General features: G+C 32.4%; 1 protein-coding gene across 1 annotated transcript in view; it reads left to right on the forward strand.

The window, feature by feature from the left end:
• Positions 1-21334, forward strand: part of LOC143079880 (uncharacterized) — a 58622-nt gene that overhangs the window by 25940 nt on the left and 11348 nt on the right. Inside the window, exon 2 of the mRNA XM_076255506.1 lies at positions 14939-15115. Coding sequence (XP_076111621.1) covers positions 14939-15115 — 177 coding nt within the window. The remainder of the gene's footprint in view (positions 1-14938; positions 15116-21334) is intronic.

The raw sequence follows: 21334 nt of genomic DNA on the forward strand, positions 1-21334 counted from the left end.
ACCTTCTTTTGTGGTCATAAACCTTGTGTTAAAATTTCATAGATTTCTATAAACTAATACTTAAGTTATTGTGCAAAAACCAAGAAAAATGCTTATTTGGGACCTTGGTTTTTGCCCCTAATTCCTAAACTATTGGAACTAAAACTCCCAAAATCAATCCCAACCTTCCTTTTGTAGTCATAGACTTTATGTTAAAACTTCATAGATTTCTGTTTACTTATACTAAAGTTATTGTGCGAAAACCAAGAAAAAATGCTTATTTGGGCCCTTTTTTACCGCTAATTCCTAAACTGTTGGGACCAAAACACCCAAAACCCAATCCCAACCTTCCTTTTATGGTCATAAACCTTGTGTTTAAATTTCATAGATTTCTATTTACTTTTACTAAAGTTAGAGTGCGAAAACCAAATGTCTTCGGACGACGACGACGGACGACGACGACGCCAACGTGATACCAATATACGACCAAAAAAATTTCAATTTTTGCAGTCGTATAAAAACATATAAAAATAAGAATAAATAAAAAACTCATAATGACAATCAATACTTAAGAATATAAGGGATATATATATATATACTTGACCATCTTTTGTAAAATAAAAAAATCATGCAAATCTAATACCATCTCTAAAAAGTAATAGTTTAATCAAGTTGAACAATTGCAACCTATCCAGAAACTAAATAGTGCTACATTTTTAATAATTAAATAGCTATAGCCCATAAATAGTTTCCAAAAAGGAATACAAAAATCTTCAAAAAAGACTTATCAGCCTACTAACAGCCATTTAAACATCATTATAAAATGTAATAAGTGCAATGAAGAGCTTTTAAAATAAAAAGCAGTAACTCAACAGTGAAAATCAGGTCAATTACATGTACATATATATGACAGACATTTATAACTTCGTGACATTATATATCTGCATAGAAATAAAATGTAAATAGCATTCAATTCTTTAACTTTAAAATAACTATAGGCTCTAAAGAGAGGACATATTTTACAAAAAAAATACATACTCCAATTATAATTGTAGCTATGTCTGGTAAAATTTTACCTACAAGTTTCAGATAACATTTTTGTTTAAGTAAACCATGTAAAGAAACAATTTTAAAATGAAATTTAAAAGACAATCACTCCATTGTTTTTGAAGAATTTACCTTGCTTATCTAAGTTTCTATTTTAATACATATTATGATAATAAAGATATAAGGCAAATACACAAAAAAATAGTAAAAATAGTCATTAAAAGGCAATAATTTACTCTAATAAGGATTTGACTAATGATTTTAACCATTAAACTTAATTGTAAAATTTGTATTCCTGATCATTCTGGTATTTTAATGTTTTTCTCTATCTATTATGTATTATGTTATAGTTTATTTTCTCTGTCTATTACATATGTTACAATTTTCAAGATAATAAGCAATCTACTATCGTAGGTGGGGCATAACAATAAGCAATTTATACAAAGAAATAGAAAAGTATTGGTTAAGGCCATAACCCCCAAAATCAATCCCAAACTTCCTTTTTTGGTATGGAACCTTGTGGTTCAATTTCAGAAAGATCCATAAACTTACACACAAGTTATTGTCTGAAAACTATAAAATTGCTTATTTGGACCCCTTTTTAGGACCTTAATTCCTAAACTGTTGGGACCATAAACCCTAAAATCAATCCCAACTTTCCTTTTCAAGTTTCCGTCCTTGAGTTTAAATTTCATACAGATCCATTCACTTAAACCAAAGTTATGTCCAAAAATTAACTAATCCTACTCATCACTTTTCTTTATTAAAGTTTTTATCTATGTACATGTTGTACATTTATGACAAATTTTAAGGTACATTGTAATACATTAAAAGGTACCAAGAATTAAGTTGTAAAATTTAATAAACATCAAATTGAGTTTCGCGTTTTCAGACGTTTATAACCCTCAACGTTCTATGCCTATTTTCATATTTATAAAGTACCATAACTCCTAAGCAAAAAAATAAATATATATTAATATTTAAATGAATCAAAATTTTGTAATGCAGTGACCATGGTACATGTGTAAGAGCATATCAAAATTAATACACAATTTTAAAGCATTGGCTTAACAATTCATTAGTAAATTGCATAAAAACAACATAAAGTGCAAATTTTCAATCTATAAAGAACTATAAGTCACCCTTGCGAAAATGGTGCAGGATATCACAAGATATACCCAGGATATCTCAGGATAATCTTGAGAAAAATCACAGGGTAATCTTGAGATATCCTGATCCTGAGATAGGGGTAAACATGGGACGGATTTGGAACAAGGATATTCCAGGGTATCCAGAGACCATCCCGACCATAAATATCCTAGTAGAAAATCCTGTGATAATCCTGTGCTCAGGATTCATCAGGTCCTGGTCTCAGGAAATTATCCTGATGTCAGGATTTACAGATTTGCTTGCATTGAGTTGGTCCTGGGAGAATCCTGGGATAATCCTGGTATATCCTGTGAATATCCTGAGAATGTTCTTATTTCACAGTCTGTGCCAAAAACAATTAGAAGAACTTTATATCTACATGTATACATGCTAGTTAAAAAAAATTACTAGCCTGAATTTATATTTACAGGACCGAATAAATCTGTGTCACCGGTGAGGATCACGAAGTGATCCGAACCAGCTAGGGGGGTTTGGGGGCTTGCTCCCCCAAGACAATTTTGGAATATTAGATGTAAAATCCTGTATATAACTTTTCAAAAATATAGAGTTTTTTCTCCATGTAATATAAAAAATTCTGCTTTCCTTAAAAAAACCTTCTCAAAACTGTTGACAAGACTGTGTAAGACTCTTTTCTTTGAATTTAAGACATACATTTAAAATAAATGTATACATGTAGATATATTAAACCCCTTGCCATCACATTTTGTTTAAATTAATTTCTCATTCAAATTTGACTTTGGAAGTTAAAGAGATCATCCTTTCTGATGCAGAACAAGAAAAGAAGAAAATCAATCAGTTAAAATTTTATTCTTCATAATTTTTCATATTATTTTTATTAATGCCGAAATCGATGGGTCACTGTGAAAACAGTCTAATAATGAGAAAATAAAGGTTGGCAGGTAGGTGAAACTTACATAAATGAAGAGATAAATGAAAAATGAACAGATTGATGCCCGATTTATATAATTCCAAGGCCGTCAGTCGGCACCAGAAGCGACGAAGCAGCGCATCTATTTTGGGTGGGCAAATATCCACTTTTTGATATGGGACGAGCTCTGACGTCCCACGGCCCCAGCTTGTCTGGCAAAACAGCCGTTGGACGTCAGAGTAATCTCGGACTAATTATTTTTCCGAATTTGCTGAACAAATCCAGTTCAAATACAAATACAGATACAAATTTGTCTCCTTTTACCTGCTCCTTACAGTAGCTACAAAACATAACTAGATATCATAGATTCTCGTACTGGAGCCAGGGTCAGGGACGACCGTCCGTCCAATGAGTTTTAAATTCTCGGACCCGTTTATCCTCGTATTTTTTTTAGCCTCCGTAACTTGGTCGGATTTGCGGCCTTTTTGGTGCCTTTCATGGTCTCGCCGTGACTTTCCGACAGTGAAGCCATGTATATTAAACGATGTTTGTGAGTACACTTTCGAAATGAAAACAAAACTGGTTCCACTTCTTCATAAAATTAACGGTAACCAGTCACTGAAGTCATCCTAATAACCAATCGTCTAAAATACACAAGATGTCAAGCGGGCAGTTACGAATTAATATCTTCCGACGCAAAAATGTTCAATGTTTTTTTTTTATTTTCTGTTATGATTATATTTTATTTAGTCTATGCAACATAAATCAATCAATAATTACCAAAATTTGACATTTTCAAAACACGTGGTACTGACCGTTTTCGCGCTTTTTTTTATTTTGAACAATCGGTTATTAGGGAGACCGTCAAAACTGGTTTACAGAAGTTTTGCAAGGAAGAGAGTATCAGTTTATTAATATCGATGGCGTTGAGTTGACTTGAGTGACATTCTGCGTTAACTTACGGTAACGATGAAAAAAGTGCACACAGATATGCACTAGACCGGTCGGACTATCAGCAGTGTACGTTAACTAGTCCGAGCTTATTTAAACTAGACACGGGCTTCGGGCTACCGCTTAACGTCGCAGACTGATTTAAGTACCAGTAAATGTCTTAAATGTACATTCTATAAGAAATTACAAAATTTGAGTAAAATCCTTTTTTAATGCACAATTTTTTTCTTTGGCAAATATTTTCTTAAATTAGTGTAAATCCATATTCCTCATTCTAAGCAAGGGCGGATCCAGCCATTTCAAAAAGGGGGGTTCCCAACCCAGGATAAAGGGGGGTTTCAACTATATGTCCCTATTAAAATACATTGATTGTCCCCCCCAAAAAAAACCCAGAACCCTCCCTTGAATACGCCACTGATATGGTAGATGTTTGCCCTGGTACACATGGGTTGCTTAGTGAGTGGGACGAGGTTTTACTGTCAATGGCGGTCGCTATCCTATGTTTTTTTTATGAAGGATAGCGACCGCCATTGACGGTTTGAATTACATTACATGTAGTTAATATCAATTTATTACAGCAAGAATAGTTGTTATATTATTGAGTATTTGTAGTGGCCATGTTTAAAAGCTTAATTCAACGGCTGTCGAAGTTCCCATTAAAAATGATTCTTTAACTTTTACATTAGATACTAGTACTATTAGCAAACATTTTTAATGGCTGCTCATATTGTTCAATTACCAATAAAAATGGTACGCCAGTGGCGGATCAAAGGGGAGTGTTCTGGGGGTTGGACCCCCCCCCCCCCCTAGTTTTTGGAAGATCAATGCATTTGAATGGGGACATTTATGATTAAAGATAGAATACCCCCTTTTCAAAATGTCTGGATTCGCCCCTGTACCCACCCAATATTTAAATTAAATTATGCGTCAGATATATAAAAGGATACATGTAAAGTTCTGCTTCTTTCTGTAATATTTTGCCGTCTCTGTTCTTCCAAGTAGTATTGCAGAATGAATGTAACTGAAATCTGCGTGGAATCTGTTTACTATCAAACTGGCAGCTCCATTTAATCATTCAATCCAACCCTAAAAGTATCAAAAAAATCCACAAAGAATCAATTTTTCTAGACGTTTTAAAGCAATAAATTCAATAGAAATATTGTTGCCTGTTTATACAGAACATCAGAAGCTGTTTAGGAATCAAATTAATTAAAAATCCTCCCCCTTTTTATCCCCTGAAGATAAAAGAAACTATATATTTTTTGTATAGCTACTTATTATTTTCACTAAAGAACCATTCACACAATTCAATTACTATACATTTTACGTATGGAAAGCCAACGGGGTCAACATTCTTAATTCGTAACTTGTCAATTCGTAACTTGTAGTTGTGTAATTTCAAAATTCTTTATCGGTAAATTGTCGATTTGTATATTGATGTTTTGTAACTTGTAACTTGTTAATTCGTGAAATGTCGATGTGTGAAATGTCAAAGTGTTAAATATTGTCGTTGTATTATGCTAACGATCGTAATGACGACAGATGGCGCTCGGTTTCTTCTTCGCGTATAAGCCATCTATAAGTAGGAGCACTTTCATACGTAAATTAAATCAATTACGTTCAGCAAATGCCGCTGAAAGAAAGCAAAACCAAAAAAATGCATGTTTACAGGATCCCACTTTTATTTTGTTTACTGAAGACGACAGGTGGCATTTCGTGCAAGCGGAAACTATATAAAAAATACATCCCGAATAGTTCAGTCCCTCCACGTAAACGATCTCTCCTAATTGCAAGGTTAAAGTCGTTTGTCAGCGGAATAAAACGACTGAATTATTCAGGTAAATACATTAAGGAGATGTGTTAAAAACCGTATGATTGCCAATGAGACAACTATCCACAAAAGTTCAAATAAGGTCGTGTAAGCAAGTATAGGCAACTTACGGCCTTCAACAATGAGAATACACAATACCATATATAGTCGTCTATAAAAGGCTATATCATTACTTGAAAACCCAGTTACTGGTAATAAACGATTTCTATTAATCCTTAAATGCTACTATCGGACCATCTTATTCTGACAAGAGGGGATAGGGCTGACAGATATGAATATATATTTATATACGGTAACCCCTCCTTATAAGCAAGGCAACCTGACCAAATCTAGTATTTCATCGATTGGATCGTTAATTAACCGAGTTGATTTACGATATTAATCAATAAAGCTAAAAAAAAAAAAAAATTTGCATTTCATATGAAATTAAAAATATTTTGCGATGAGTTGGTACCAATATAAATATTTCCCGCCCATATGTCAAGAAATAACGCTATTGACAAACCATGTTGTATTCCGCCTGGCTCTTCTGTTTAGCAGTGAGCCAGGATCCCAGGCTACCCTTTTACTCTAAAAAAAAAAGAAGACCCAAGACATAACCCCCGGCCGCAAACCCCAAATCAAGTGCAAAGATTACCATGGAGAAATACAATTAGGATAAACATATATGCATATTTGAGATAAATGCTACTGGCATGCAAATGGCGAAATGGTGAAATCTTCTCTCTGACAAGTCAAAGGGGAAGGGTGTCACTTTGGCTAAAAGTAGGTGTAGGTGACGGGTTTAGTAAAAAAAAACAAACAGTTTCATAGTTTTACGATCATTGTAATTGACAAAATTTTCAGTGGAGACACCTCCTAGTATATTTCGATCTATTACCATTATCATCTTTATCTGTAGGAATACGTTGTGGATACCAATACTGGCTTTATTAATACAATGATAGAGAGGTGCAAGACAGCAGTTTCTGATCATGAACGTCTGTCAACGCTCGGTGTGAGCACTACAAGGTGGTTCCACTCGATTACTAGTACTGTTGTTATGAAAAATGAGGTAGAATATTGTGGTATTTTGCTCGTTGAGATCTTAAAACACTTTGTGTAGTTCTTGACCTGTTTTTTTCACAACATTTCTTAACTGATAATTGTTAAATTCCTTGGTAGCAATTGTTCTTTTTGGACGAGCTTTTTTTAATTGTCTGGTTCTAAAGCAGAAACCAACCCCTCAACCACCTTGTACAGAAATATTAGCGTCTGGCTTGAGCATCTTGTCTGTATGTCTTGTAGTTTCGGCGTGTTTGAGACGCAACCATCTTCTCTGGATTTGTAGTCAGCTGTTATAAATTTTGCAGGTTGTCGCTGTATTCTTTCAAGCTTGTTGATGTTCGTAGAAGTGTAGGGGTTCCATACTATTGACCATAACCCATTATTGACCTGACCAGTGAAATGTATGCGGTTTCCTTGCATTCTGATTGGCAATACCTCAAATTTCTTATCAATAATCCTAGTGTTGAGTTGGCCTTCTTGGCTACGTTGGAAATATGAAAGGCCATTGTATAGGTCCTAGTTTAGTTATCTGGTTTCATAAGATTTTATTACAAAATATTGCATATTCAATACAGTTTTGATATAAAGTATACATTAACTAAGTGACTAGTATGCAAAGTACAACTATGATATAAAACATTTGTTATCTTCATTACTCAAGAGTCAAATAAATAAAGATTGTTCGTCCATTTGCTTCTTGTATTAATAAATCATTAGATAATTACATTCTTTTCTGAAATTTTAATATTGAGATTATAATATTAAGGAATAATAGGTGTCCACCCATTTCTCCCATCATACATTTTGTCGAAATTTGCGCCCAGAACACTGATATTAGTATGAATTTTCCAGCTCCGTCTTATATTTCATGTATTTAGTCTAATTTTGATCCGGTCAAATATTAAGAAGAAATATCTTGCGAAGTTGACAAGGAAGCCCATTCCAGCGACACAATTGTATATACCTTAATACAGGAAGTGACACACCCTCCCAGGTTTGGTGACGAGTACAGTAAACATACATGTTTATTCGAGGTCTCCTCTATATAAAACTGTCATTGGTAGACATGTCATATAAAACAAACAATGTATTTTATGTCTATTTGTTTTCTATTAGGAGACATTATATGTATGTGCTGTATATAATTGATTTAAATTAGTTAGGTATATATTCCATATATGGAGGTACTCCTATTTACAGAAGAAGAAACCGAGCGCCATCTGTCGTCATAATGATCGTTAGCATAATACAACGACAACATTTAACACTTTGACATTTCACACATCGACATTTCACGAATCGACAATTTACAAGTTACAAAACATCAATATACAAATTGACAATTTACCGATAAAGAATTTTGAAATCACACAGTTACAACTTACAAATTGACAATTTTGAAATTACAAATATATACAAGTTACAAACTGACAATTTACGCATTAAGAATTTTGAAATTACACAACTGCAAGTTACGAATTAAGAATTTTGACCCCGTTGGCTTTCCATATTTACGTATCTACCTGTTAAACCCGTTGTCATATGTGAAAACAATTATTCATTTTGTTTAAATTAAAAGAAAAAATATATGCTTTCAAACTTTCTGATGTTCATGCTTTGCTCAAATAAAAACCATAAAAAAATCATAGTTCCTCAATAAATTATATTTTATAATAATATACACATGTCTGTCATTTTAAATTAAATTTGTAATGCATTTATCTGAAATCTTTCTATCTGGAAATGTCTTTTTCGGTTTCCATCAGCGTAATCTCCATTTTGGTGACGTATTTATCAAGTGCTCTTACGCTCACATTGAGGTGACAATCTCGCCCCAAATTATATCGGCCAGAAGTTGATCCGTCCCTGTAACGGTATTATGAAAATAATTCAAGGGTGTCGCAAACAAATATACATTCATATGCAGTTTTTATTATATTATTATATAATTAATTATAATAAAAATAAACACTAGTTTAAACGGCACATGGTGCATGCGATCGAAGAAGTTGTCGCGCTATCTAGGACGGTATTTTTAGGGCCGAACTGTTCAGTACAATTACAAAAAACCACGAGGTCAAGCTTTATTTACATTTTACATACATTGAGAGAAACGTCTGTCGTTGGCCAATCTATCATTGATCTGATATTTTTCTAAGTTATTCATATGCCGGACGACAATTAATAGAAAGGCACATATGTGAACTTGGAGAAAATCAGAATTTCCATCTTTAGGGAAAGGAATTTAAGAGTCAAAAGAGACTTCTTGCAGAGTCACGACAGTGACAGTGTTACCAATTAACAAAAAAATGTACCACCGGCACTGTAAATAAAACCAAAGAACTCTGCATATCCGGCAATGACAAAATTATGTGTGTTTCAACTCTTCCAAAATAGTTCGGAAAGTGATTTATTATTGATGTGTCATTTAAATTATGATCTTAGCCTGCTTAGGTTTAGCCCAAAATTACTCTGAAGTAAAACGGCTGTTATGTCCGAGTTTCTCGGACATAATGCTGTTTTTATCGCAAAAATCTCTGACTTTGAAAAACTGTCAAACTGAAACTCGTTATGCTTCCATCATCAGGAAGATCAGCAGTAACTGTAAATAAGTTAACTGTCAAAATATGTTTAATATTTTTAATTAACACCAATAATTAACCTTTGCTTCATATCATTTATAATAATTTGTGTATTTCAAAAATGTTTGACAAAATAGTTTTAGTTTCTTCACCCTATTCTATCACCCTTCACAAATCCTGGCTAAAACACTATGTGAATATTTACTTCAACAAACAACAGTTAATTTCAATCCCAAAGATTTTCTTTCTTATTTGAATTTGTGATACAGATTTATTATATTTTTTAAGTCCCAATACCAGGAATCATCAAGGACTTTATTTTGGTTTTTTCATTCAGAGAGAATTTGTAAAGTTTCTGAAAGAAGGATGAAAGTTGAAATAAAAGTTCTGACATATCCTGGTTTATATTATATTTATTTTTGAAAGTCTTGAGATGTCCTGAGAATTCTCCTAGTTTAAAACTGCTTGATTTCCTGACATTTCTTGAAATTCTCCAATCAACTTTTTCCCTAAAAAAAGGGCTAAATGCTTTACAGGATATTTTCAGGATTTCCCAGGATAATCTTGAGATATCCTGATTAAAAAAATTGTCAGGATTTATTTCTGAAAGGGTAATATTAAATGAAAATTGTCAAAATTTCAATGTATATATTTAAATTTACCATGTTTACTATTGCATGTATTGTATTATTACTAAAATTAATACCACCATTGTTTTCCTATATTTATGATCATATCAGTTTTTGTAAAAAAAAAATATTTTTTTTTAAGTGTGCATAATTTATTTGTGTCAACATATTCAAATAAAGAAATACTTCATATGAATAAAGTTTTATCCTGTCCAGTAAATCAGCAAAATTTCACATAACATTTCATTGTATTTAAAAAAAAATGACCATCACTGCACAAAGCTGGAAGAGTGGAAGTAAACAAATTTCTCAACACTTTTTTAGCTCACCTGGCCCGAAGCATTTATAGCAAATCTGACATGGGGTAAAATTGTTAATCAGGTCAAGATCTATCTGCCCTGAAATTTTCAGATAAATCGGACAACCCGTTGTTGGGTTGCTGCCCCTTAATTGGTAATTTTAAGGAAATTTTGCAGTTTTTGGTTATTATCTTGAATATTATAATAGATAGAGATAAACTGTAAACAGCAATAATGTTCAGCAAAAGAAGATCTACAAATAAGTCAACATGACCAAAATTGTCAGTTTACCCCTTAAGGAGTTATTGACCTTTATAGTCATTTTTTAACAATTTTCATAATTTTTTTTAAATTTTTGTAAATTTTTAGAATATATATTTTCCACTGCATGTAATTACTGGGCCAAGTTCATTATAGATAGAGATAATTGTAGCAAGAAGAATGTCCAGTAAAGTAAGATCTACAAACACGTCATGATCACCAAAACACAATTTTGTCATGAATTTATCTGTGTCCATTGTTTAATATGCACATAGACCAAGGTGAGCGACACAGGCTCTTGAGAGCCTCTAGTTTCCTATTTACATGGTTTACAAGCTTTTAAAATTAATTTAACCATGTATCCTCAAATTTCAAAAAACATTTTATAAAAAGACTAAATAAAAATAAATGGTGCTATGAAACTCCCAAGATATATGTTTAAAAACAAATCTTCAATCAAAAACAGTTTTAGCTTCACAATATGCTTTCATATAAAAAATGTTATAAATTAATTGTTATAAATGCACAGAAAGTTGTTTCTGTGGTGTAAAACATTAAAACATAAGTTGATTACTACCCCGAAAAAATTGTCGAGATAAAGATTTAATGAAATTATTTGATTTTTACCCCTTATATCATTGCGGCATACCATGTATATGTCAGATAACATAGCCTGATATAAATACTGCATAAACTCACAAAAATCTCATTTATTATCTCAAATGAAAGTTTTATACCTTAGATTTTATTAACTGATAGTAAATAAGGGGTCTCATTGGGGGGTTCTGATCCCGTATCCCGCTTACTGTTTTGTCAGATTCCCGTATCCCGCTTACACTATGTACGTAAGCAATTCTCATTTTTTTGTAATTTCCCGTGTCCCGCTAGACTTCATTTCCCGTTTTCACAGCACAATAATTTGACTTTCACGTGTCACGCTTACAAAAAATCGGCAATCCCGCGTCTCACGCTTAGACCCCAATGAGACCCACAAATAAAACAGTTAAATGACCATGACTGCACTTTTGATCAGTAACTGTTGATAGTCCCATTACTGACACCAGGTGTAAAAAAGGTGAGTCAATATTTCAATACCTTGAATTTTTTACTAAACTCATTGCAAAAATTGTGGAAAGTCTTTAAATCAGTAGAACAAACAAGGAAAAATCAACAAAAACTGATCTTGATATTGAAAGTTCATGTTTCTCTAGTCCAACATGAGATTTTCAAGTATTTTCAATAAAAGGCTTACATTACAGTCAGTTTAAATTGAGCTGTGAAATTTGTAATATGAGTCGCATTATGCTTAGAAAGGATGTTTTTAACTACAAGTTGACTAAGGATTAAGAATAAACAAAACAAAACATTTCTAATCAATTTTTTTTGCTCTTTAGGTGTCAGACCACCAATTACTCCCTCCAATTTAGAACGTACATGTATGATAAAAGTAGCCCTACTCTGACACAAAATAGTGCTTTTGATGTCTTTGTTTACTTAAACTAACCAACAAATTTTCAGACATGAAACTTTTGGTGAAAGAGAAATATATGTAGACCATTTTGATCCAAAATTTACTTGTCTATCATTTTTCATGAAAAATTGTGGATTAATGCGCTCCATAGTATATTAATTTAAGATTTCCAGAAAACCAGGGGTTATTTTTGGAGTACCTCTGTTCGAAGGTCAGTTATTTTGTTAGGAGGCTTTAAAGGTATGGCGAAACCTGACATGTAGAAAGCTGATACATGTACAATTCAGAATATACCTCGTTTCTATGAAGTTAAACTTAAGGTAAAATATTTAAAAAGCTGTAAAAATTGCAAATTTGGTTGAACAGATGGGATTTTTAATTGGTGGTCTGACACCTGTTAACCAATAAATACACATGTAATCAAATATTTGTTTTATAATTTCATCTCCATTAAAACACCATAACATGATACAATAGATGTGTTTAAAATTATAAACACCATTTATGTTTCTATATATGCCTTCATTATATAAGTTCTCTAACATGTCTAAGTTTCAATCCCTCAAAACTATAACTTTTACCCTAAAAATCATGCTAATAAATAAAAGTTTAAACATATACATATATTGTAGTTACATTCTATTTTATAAACAATTTCGTCCTTTATTAGTCCCCCAAGGACGCTGAATACAATGACTATTCCTTTCACTTTGTTTTATTTTTTAAATATAATTTAAATTTGCTTTTGCCTTTATGGAATTTTTTAATGATTTTAGGACAAAAACATTAATTTATTTTATATTAACCAGTTTACTGTCATCAAGGGGGGTGGGGGTTTTAAATTTACAAACTATGCATTTAAATGGAAACATTTAGTTGGACCCCACAGGCACTCATCTTATATATATAAAGGTATAGAGGATTTTTTTTCAGAGAGTAGTGCCTGTGTTGAACCCAAGTCTTCATGCTTTAAACCACAAGTCCTACGGCATTGGTTGTAAAATTGCTCTCGGGCTTGTAAAATTCTTCTCTACAAGCCAATAGAATCCAACTAAAATTTTCAAAAAAATGAACGTCTGGTTTGAAAACTCAAAAGTTAAGCGTGAAGGCTGGAACCCCCTTTTAAAAATGCCAAAATCTGTCCCTGAGTGGTCTGATAGTAATAGTAGTAAAAAGGAATATCTCTCACATTCTTATAAGTTGAAACATGCCGGTAATGGACATTTGTCAAAATTATGATTTCAATTAAAAATAATGTAATCACTTTTGCACTGAGATTTAATTCAATTGTTTAGTCGGTATTCAATGTTTACAACTTACAAAAATAAGGGACATACTGTTTACCATTTCACAGCATTATAATGTTCTATAGCACCAAGTTAGATTCAGTAAACGGTTAGCGGTCAATTTCCAGGGAAAGATAGCGAAAACGGATGTTGACAACTTGTGTATTTCCAGAGACAAGGACGGATACATAAGGCCGAAATCCGAATTTAATTTTTCGCCATAAAATTGTTATAATAATATATTATATCTAAATTTAATGTTTAAAAACATGCTAAACAAACCATAACAAATATGTTTTGCAAACTGCAAACAGTACATAAGAAATAACGTTGGAGATGTTGGTGAATAAAACATACAAAAATAAATGTTGGCAAACTTGGCTAAGTTGGCGAATATTACATATAAAACAATGTTGGCGAACTTGGTGAACAATAATTATTATGTTAAGGTTGGCGAACATTAATAATTCTTAAAAATTGGTGAATGTGGCGCACACTTGGCGAACAGTAAATATGTTCTTGGGAACAGTACACAATGGTACAGGTTTCGTAAAGGTTAGCAAATATAGTGACATTGCATGGCAAACAGTAATGTTTTCCTGAATATAATGTTGACAACCCAAGCGAACAGTATTAGTTTGTAAATGTTTGCGAATAGTTATGACTACATAAATATTGGTAATGTTGACGAACAATAATGATTTCCTAAAGTTGGCCACGTTGGCGAACAGTAATGATTTCATAAATGTTAGGGACGTATGCGGCATTGGCGAACAGTAATAATTTCGTAAATGGTGGCAATGTCGGTGACATTGACGAACAGTAACGAGTTTGTAAATGTTGGCGACGTTGGCGACGTTGGCGAACAGTATTGATTTCATCAATGTTGGCGACGTTGGCGAACAGTAATGATTTCATAAATGTTGGCGACGTTGGCGAACAGTAATGAGTTGGTAAATGTTGGCGACGTTGGTGAACAGTATTGATTTCATAAATCTTGGCGACGTTAGCGAACAGTAATGAGTTTGTAAATGTTGGCAACGTTGGCGACGTTGGCGAACAGTATTGATTTCATAAACGTTGGCGACGTTGGCGAACAATAACGATTTCATAAATGTTGGCGACGTTGGCGACGTTGGCGAACAGTAATGAGTTCGTAAATGTTGGTGAGGTTGGCGACGTTGGCGAACAGTAATGAGTTCGTAAATGTTGGCGACGTTGGCGACGTTGGCGAACAGTAATGATTTCGTAAATGTTGGCGACGTTGGCGACATTTGCGAACATTTACACAATCCTGTACCAGAATGAAAAAAAATGTATTTCACAAATGTTTATTCATCATTTATATTTACACCAAACACGAAATGCTTTCTTCTTATGGTCATGACACTTATAATGGAAATATCTTTTATATATTTACTATACTACCATTCTCATATTATAAACCTTTTCTAGAAAATAATGGCTATGTGTAGCTCTTAAACTAATATTAATATATGTTTTATGTTTGTTTTTAGTGAAAGGCTACATTGGTGATTTATGTGATACAGACGCTGACTGTACTGTAGTCTCCTCGGAATGCAGAGCAGACTGTTTAAATAATACCAGTGCTAATACGTTTGAATGTTCAGAAAAACGATGTATGTGTACATCAGGTTACAGTTTTGCACCAACGGAACATACATGTTTGGCAAGTGAGTATATTTTGTTGAGTTTTTACTCGCATATATATAATATATTAATGTCAATGTCGGTACCCTTCTCACGGGTATAATGCCATCAATAGTGATACGTTCATTACATTATCAAAATAAGAAGGAGGCGGTAGACATCAAGGGAAATTCGAAACTCATAAATTAAAAGAAATACTCTGGCAATGGCAGTGGAAGAAAAACAAAACCGACGAAAGGGTGAAAGTCCACAAAACACTTCATAAAAAAGACTGAACAACATAACCCCTACCACAACCAAGGGCTAACTTGGGTGTTCCGGTTGGGTTAGATGTGTATTAGCAAATGTTTAAGGTTACAGTCCATGTAATATTTCTCATCGCCTTTTGAATAAATTATCAACTATTCAATCGTATCTCTGAGAGTGAAGCATGTCTGTTTATATGCTCTACAGCAATTAAAAGGTCAGTTTATAAGTGTACAATAATTAAAGCAGTCGTAGACTTTTCTGTATCGATCTGATAATTGACCTGGTCGAGACTCCCATTTCCGCAAGGTTGACTAGGGAATAGAAATATAGTCACTCTATGACTTTGTCTTTTTCCAACCGGTAGTAAAATCCTCGCCAAAGTGGGGAGTCCTTTTGGCTGTGCAGGATGTTCTAGTACGCAGCAACGTTTGGTCCCATTAAATCCGAGGCCTCGTGTACATAGACTTCCATGCTTTTGCAGTTTACAACTTTCCTTAGGAGGCCCGTTGTAAGGCTAAATGTCTGTCCCTACCGACCGTCATCCCGGACGGAATCTCTAACATGATCGACCTTTTGCATTGATTTATAACATGTATGAAATATTTGCTACTGGTCGTTAACAATCAACAATCGACTTGAGCTTGAGACGCTGAATCCCATATAAGCCCAAGGCACTAGTCGAGGATATGGGATGAAACCGGGACGATATAAATAAGGCCAGCCCACATCCAACTTTTCCCCAATAGAGCTACATTTTGTGGGTGGTATTTTTCAATAACATAAACCTAAAGGCCCAGAAATAAAAATCATTATATAAGGAAACATATGATTATTTAAAATAACGACTTTTCAGGAAGACGGACACTAGATTGGTAACTTTATTTCATCAATTTTCTAATTTATAAACTTATTTCATGCACCTTTAATTTTGTAAAATTGTTTAATAACACGATCGGAAGCGGGACTCGGTCGTATGACATTTGCGCCCATTTAAAAAAAACATTTCGATCTTTCATTTGCGCCTATTTGATTCTTTTATTAGCGCTGACTTCAGGTGAATGTTATTTATCATTTATCGATGTAAAGCTCTTCCGTTATATATCAAGTTGTACATATGTTTTGAATTGTCAATTATGTAATATAACTGTTGTGCCCTGCAAATAGATCGTTGCCGTTTTCATCTTGCTCAGTACTTTTGGAGGACAATCTAGTCTGGTGGGCTAAGCACAGGGTATAAAATCAAATTAAGTGACACTGGTAAATGGCCGTCTGTAATTTCCGTCCTGTCCCCCCTTTCCCCCAGATGAAATCGAGTACTACTTTACATTTGAATGACATAATGTCTGACGCTCCTTCTGGTTACAAATTTCATGCATTCTTATACTATTAAGTACTTATATATTCCTATCTATTTCTGGACAGCTGCATCCGTTTAAAGTTGTTAGAGGACGAATAACAGTCAAGAATCGTTTTATTCGCATTACAATAAAATTTCTATTCGCATCACCCTAAAATATAATAATTCATAACATCTTTACAACTGGCTAACGGAAGAGGTATAAAATGATGAATAAGTAATAACATTTACCTGTTATCTACCTGTACACAATCGGCGCAGATGAAAGAAAAAATCAGCGCAAATGAAATACAGATCGGCACAAATTCAAAAGACCGTGGGACTCAATACGGAGCATAATTTTGCACTTGATGAAGAACAGAAAAGCGATTCGGGCAAACGAAATTTATGAAATGTCATGTTTTTCTATAAAACAGCTGGGGCCTGGTTTTCGAAAGTATCTTATGACTGGGTCGTACGTACGAGGAGCGCTTTAGAGTAAGACTTATCAACTGGAAATTAAATAATTCTATTTTAGAAGAAAATGAATATTGTAAAGAAATAGAAATAATAATTGCTAAATACAAAACCATCATGCAAGACACAACTACGGATGTGCATCTTCTTTGGGACGCGATTAAACTTGATATTAAACTGTTTACAATAAATTATTGCAAAAGTAGAGCTTACAATAAAAATAATGAAATAAAGCAAATGGAAAAAAAATTAACAATCTTAACTGAAAAATATCAGAAAAATGAAAACAACAATATTTTGCAAAAAATAAATGAAATTGAAAATCAGTTAGAAAAACATTATGAATATAAAGCTAAAGGCGCCCAATTAAGATCGAAACAAGTGTGACCAGGGAAAAAGCAGCTTCAGTTTAAAATTTTGGACTTTGATATAAAATTCTTAATTTTGATATTTTAGACTTTAATTCTATATATTTTATAATTCATTTTATTTAATATTTTCGTTTCTATTTACATTCCGTATAAAGGACTTAAAATCAACATGCTTTGATATGCATTTAATTCTCAATTTGGACATTGAGTGACATGTTATACTCTGTAAGCTAATTAGTGACATTTTAGTTTAATATTTTGGACTTTGATATAAAATTCTTAATTTTGATATTTTAGACTTTAATTCTATGTATTTTATAATTCATTTTATTTAATATTTTCGTTTCTATTTACATTTCGTATAAAGGACTTAAAATCAACATGCTTTGATATGCATTTAATTCTCAATTTGGACATTGAGTGACATGTTATACTCTATTAGCTAATTAGTGACATTTTACCTTTTTCATAATGTATGTTCTTAATTGTCATAATCAAGATTTTCAAGATTTTATTCATAACCTCAGACACATACTTGTGTACAAGAGGACAATATATACAAACATATTAAGATAATACATAGCGAGACAGGACAAACGAAACACAAATACATAGTATATTTTAAAAGACAATTGGTATAATTAGATTAAGTATTTTATGATTTTCTTCACGAAAATTGATAATTTCCTTTGAACTTGTACGTTACATATAGACAACAAGCCAGTGAATTTGTTCTTGCTTGGATTCATTACATAGTAATTTGGTATAAACTTTGATCTAAGAGCAGAAACATCAGCATTTTTACAGGTAAACAATATATGAAACTCATCCCCTATTCCCTCATTTTATAATGTACATATTCTATTTTCCCTCGCGATCCCCGCCCATTTACCCGTCTCAATAGGTAACTTCAAATTCGAGCATCGAAGTTTAGATATGTAATATCTGTCCTTGGGTAATAATCGCAATAGATACGGTTCCAAACCAAACTCGAGTTTGAATACAGAATAGAATTCACCCCTAGATGCATTATGTATCTGCGAAAACCAATGCTGATAGCACTGATCTGTTAATCGCTGTTTAACCATACTTTTTAACCAATCAATATTTACAACTAATTGATCGTTCCATATAAAACTAAGACCTGTATCATCAAATATAGATTTTACATATTGAATCCATTTAAATTTGGTAGGATTAGTTTCATGTAGTTTAATCATAAGTCTTAGAAGGATATTTGACAGTTTGCTCTCTGTTTTAATAGTTCTGCACCAAAATGATGCCATCCTAAGTTTTATAGAGATATCTAACGGAACCCGACCTAATTTCCCGTAAACCATAAAATTTGGTGTACTATTCCGAACACCAAGAATATTTTTACAGAATTGCAAATGCATTTTCTCAATATTCTGTTTATTTTCAAACCCCCAAACCTCTGATGAATATAATAATATAGGTGCGATTACAGCATCGAAGAGTTGTAACTGAATATCAATAGGCAATGATATATGTTTTATCTTCCTGTAGAGAGCTTTTTGTGCTTGATCAAAAATCCTTTTTCTAGCAGTACAAAAATTACCGTTATAATTAAAAGTTATTCCTAAATAATTGTAAGAATCTACAACTTCTATAGCATTACCATATACATGAAAATCAAAGTTGTCTCGTACCTTTTTTTTACTAAACACAATAATTTTTGTTTTATCTATATTAACTTGGAGTTTCCATATGTTACAATATTGTTCAAAAACATCGAGTGCATGTTGTAGTTCTTCCTTACTATCAGACATAATAACAGTGTCATCTGCGTACAAAATTACAAAAATTTTAACTAACACTTGTAACAATTCTTCACAGTTTTTAGAAATATATTCTAAATCTTTTACATCATTTTCCACAAAAAAGTTTTCTAAATCATTCTAAAACACCGAAAACAAAAACGGTGATAAATTTTCACCTTGCCTAACACCAACACTACAGTTGAAGAAAGTTGAACTTTGGTTACCATATCGAACACATGTCTTTATATTTTGATACATATTATAAATAACTGTAAATATTTTCCCAGTAATGTGAGATTTTTGTAACTTTTGCCATAACCCTGTTCTCCAAACAGTGTCAAATGCTCTCTTAAAATCCACAAATGTGCAAAATAATTTTTTGCACATCGAAAAAAATATAGATAAAATTGAATGCAGCACAAAATATTATCGGTAGTTGAAAATCCTTTTCTAAATCCAGCCTGAGATTCTGATATAAGTTCAACTTCATCTGAGAAACTATTTAATCTCTCATTTATTATTGATGAAAAAAGTTTTTCCTAAACAAGAGTTTAATGTTACACCTCTATAATTTGCAGGGTCTGCTGCTTTGGAACCTTTATTCTTAAAAATAGGAATCATAATACCAAGAGACCATAACTCTGGAACTATTCCTGTATCTAATACTAAATTAAAAAGTTTAACATACATTGGCATAAGATCATATACAGTACATTTTATATATTCATTAATTATTTTGTCACATCCACTAGCTTTCTCATTTATTAATTTTTTTACACTTTTTAAAATCTCATCTTCGGTTACAGCACCATTCAATAAGCTATACAATTCATCTGGTAAATTATGTACATTAAAATTAACTTCTGGTTCCTCAGTATTTGAGTCACACCTATTCATATCTTTAAATAATGGACATAGAGAGCTTTAATAGAAATTTCAGGGACTACGCCTTTTTTTTTATTTGACCCAATACTATTCAAAATATTCCAAAACTTTTTACTATCTGATTTTTTGGTCTGGCGTAATTTATTTCCAATATTTCTTTGGTACAGTTCATATGCTTTAGAAATTTCCATTTTATATCTTTTGCTTGCATTTTTCATATGTTTTCGATTTTCAGCATTTTTTTAAAAACTGTACCTTTTCCACTCTTTATGAAATTTTTTTCTACTATCAAAACATTGCTTTTTAAACCAAGGTTTATTGTCGCTTTTTGGTTTGCGATTTTTAAACGGCTTGTATTTACCAAAAGTTTTTGTAGCAACTGATTGAAAAAAGTTACTAATTCTCTCTACAACTTTGTTCATCTCATTTTGATGAATCCCTTGTTGTACCTCTAAATTATCTAATTCTAACAGTATTTGTTTTAACTGACAATCATGATCACTTTTAACATTATCTAAAAATTCTGAACACTTTTCTTTTCTCCACTTGACATATTTTTCACTACAAAATTGTGAGTGTTCGTCATTACAATTATATAAAATCACTGGAGCTTGAATAACTTAATGTAATTGACAATGGACATCTGAGACCAATGGATCAAATTCCATAATATCGAAATCTTTAACAACTGGAAATAAATTAGATGACAATAATAAATAGTCAATAACACTTGTGTCATTACAAGTTTTTTACCAATACCTCTATCATTACCTACTCTTGAGTTTGCTATATACATGTTATTTCTTTTACATACATTTAAAAGTTTGTGTCCATAATTATTTGTACAACTTGTAACTCTTTGTAATGGAACACTGTTTCTAGGTAAATTTTCGTAGTCAAACATATACGAAAGTGTATCCTCGTCTGAGTTAAATTCAAAAATATCACCCAGATTCTCGTCCGGTATAATATAGTCTGGTAAACTACCAGTTTCTGCATTAAAATCACCAAAAATAATACAATTTAGACTCTCTATGTTTTTTATATTAAGCGTCTCATTTTCTACCTCATCGAAAGATTCACTTGTTGAATATTTCGAATTCGATGGTGGAATATAAACACAACCTAGTAGACTATCAGTTT

Source organism: Mytilus galloprovincialis, chromosome 6, assembly GCF_965363235.1.
Source record: "Mytilus galloprovincialis chromosome 6, xbMytGall1.hap1.1, whole genome shotgun sequence".
In the NCBI taxonomy this organism is placed as follows: Eukaryota; Metazoa; Mollusca; class Bivalvia; order Mytilida; family Mytilidae; genus Mytilus; species Mytilus galloprovincialis.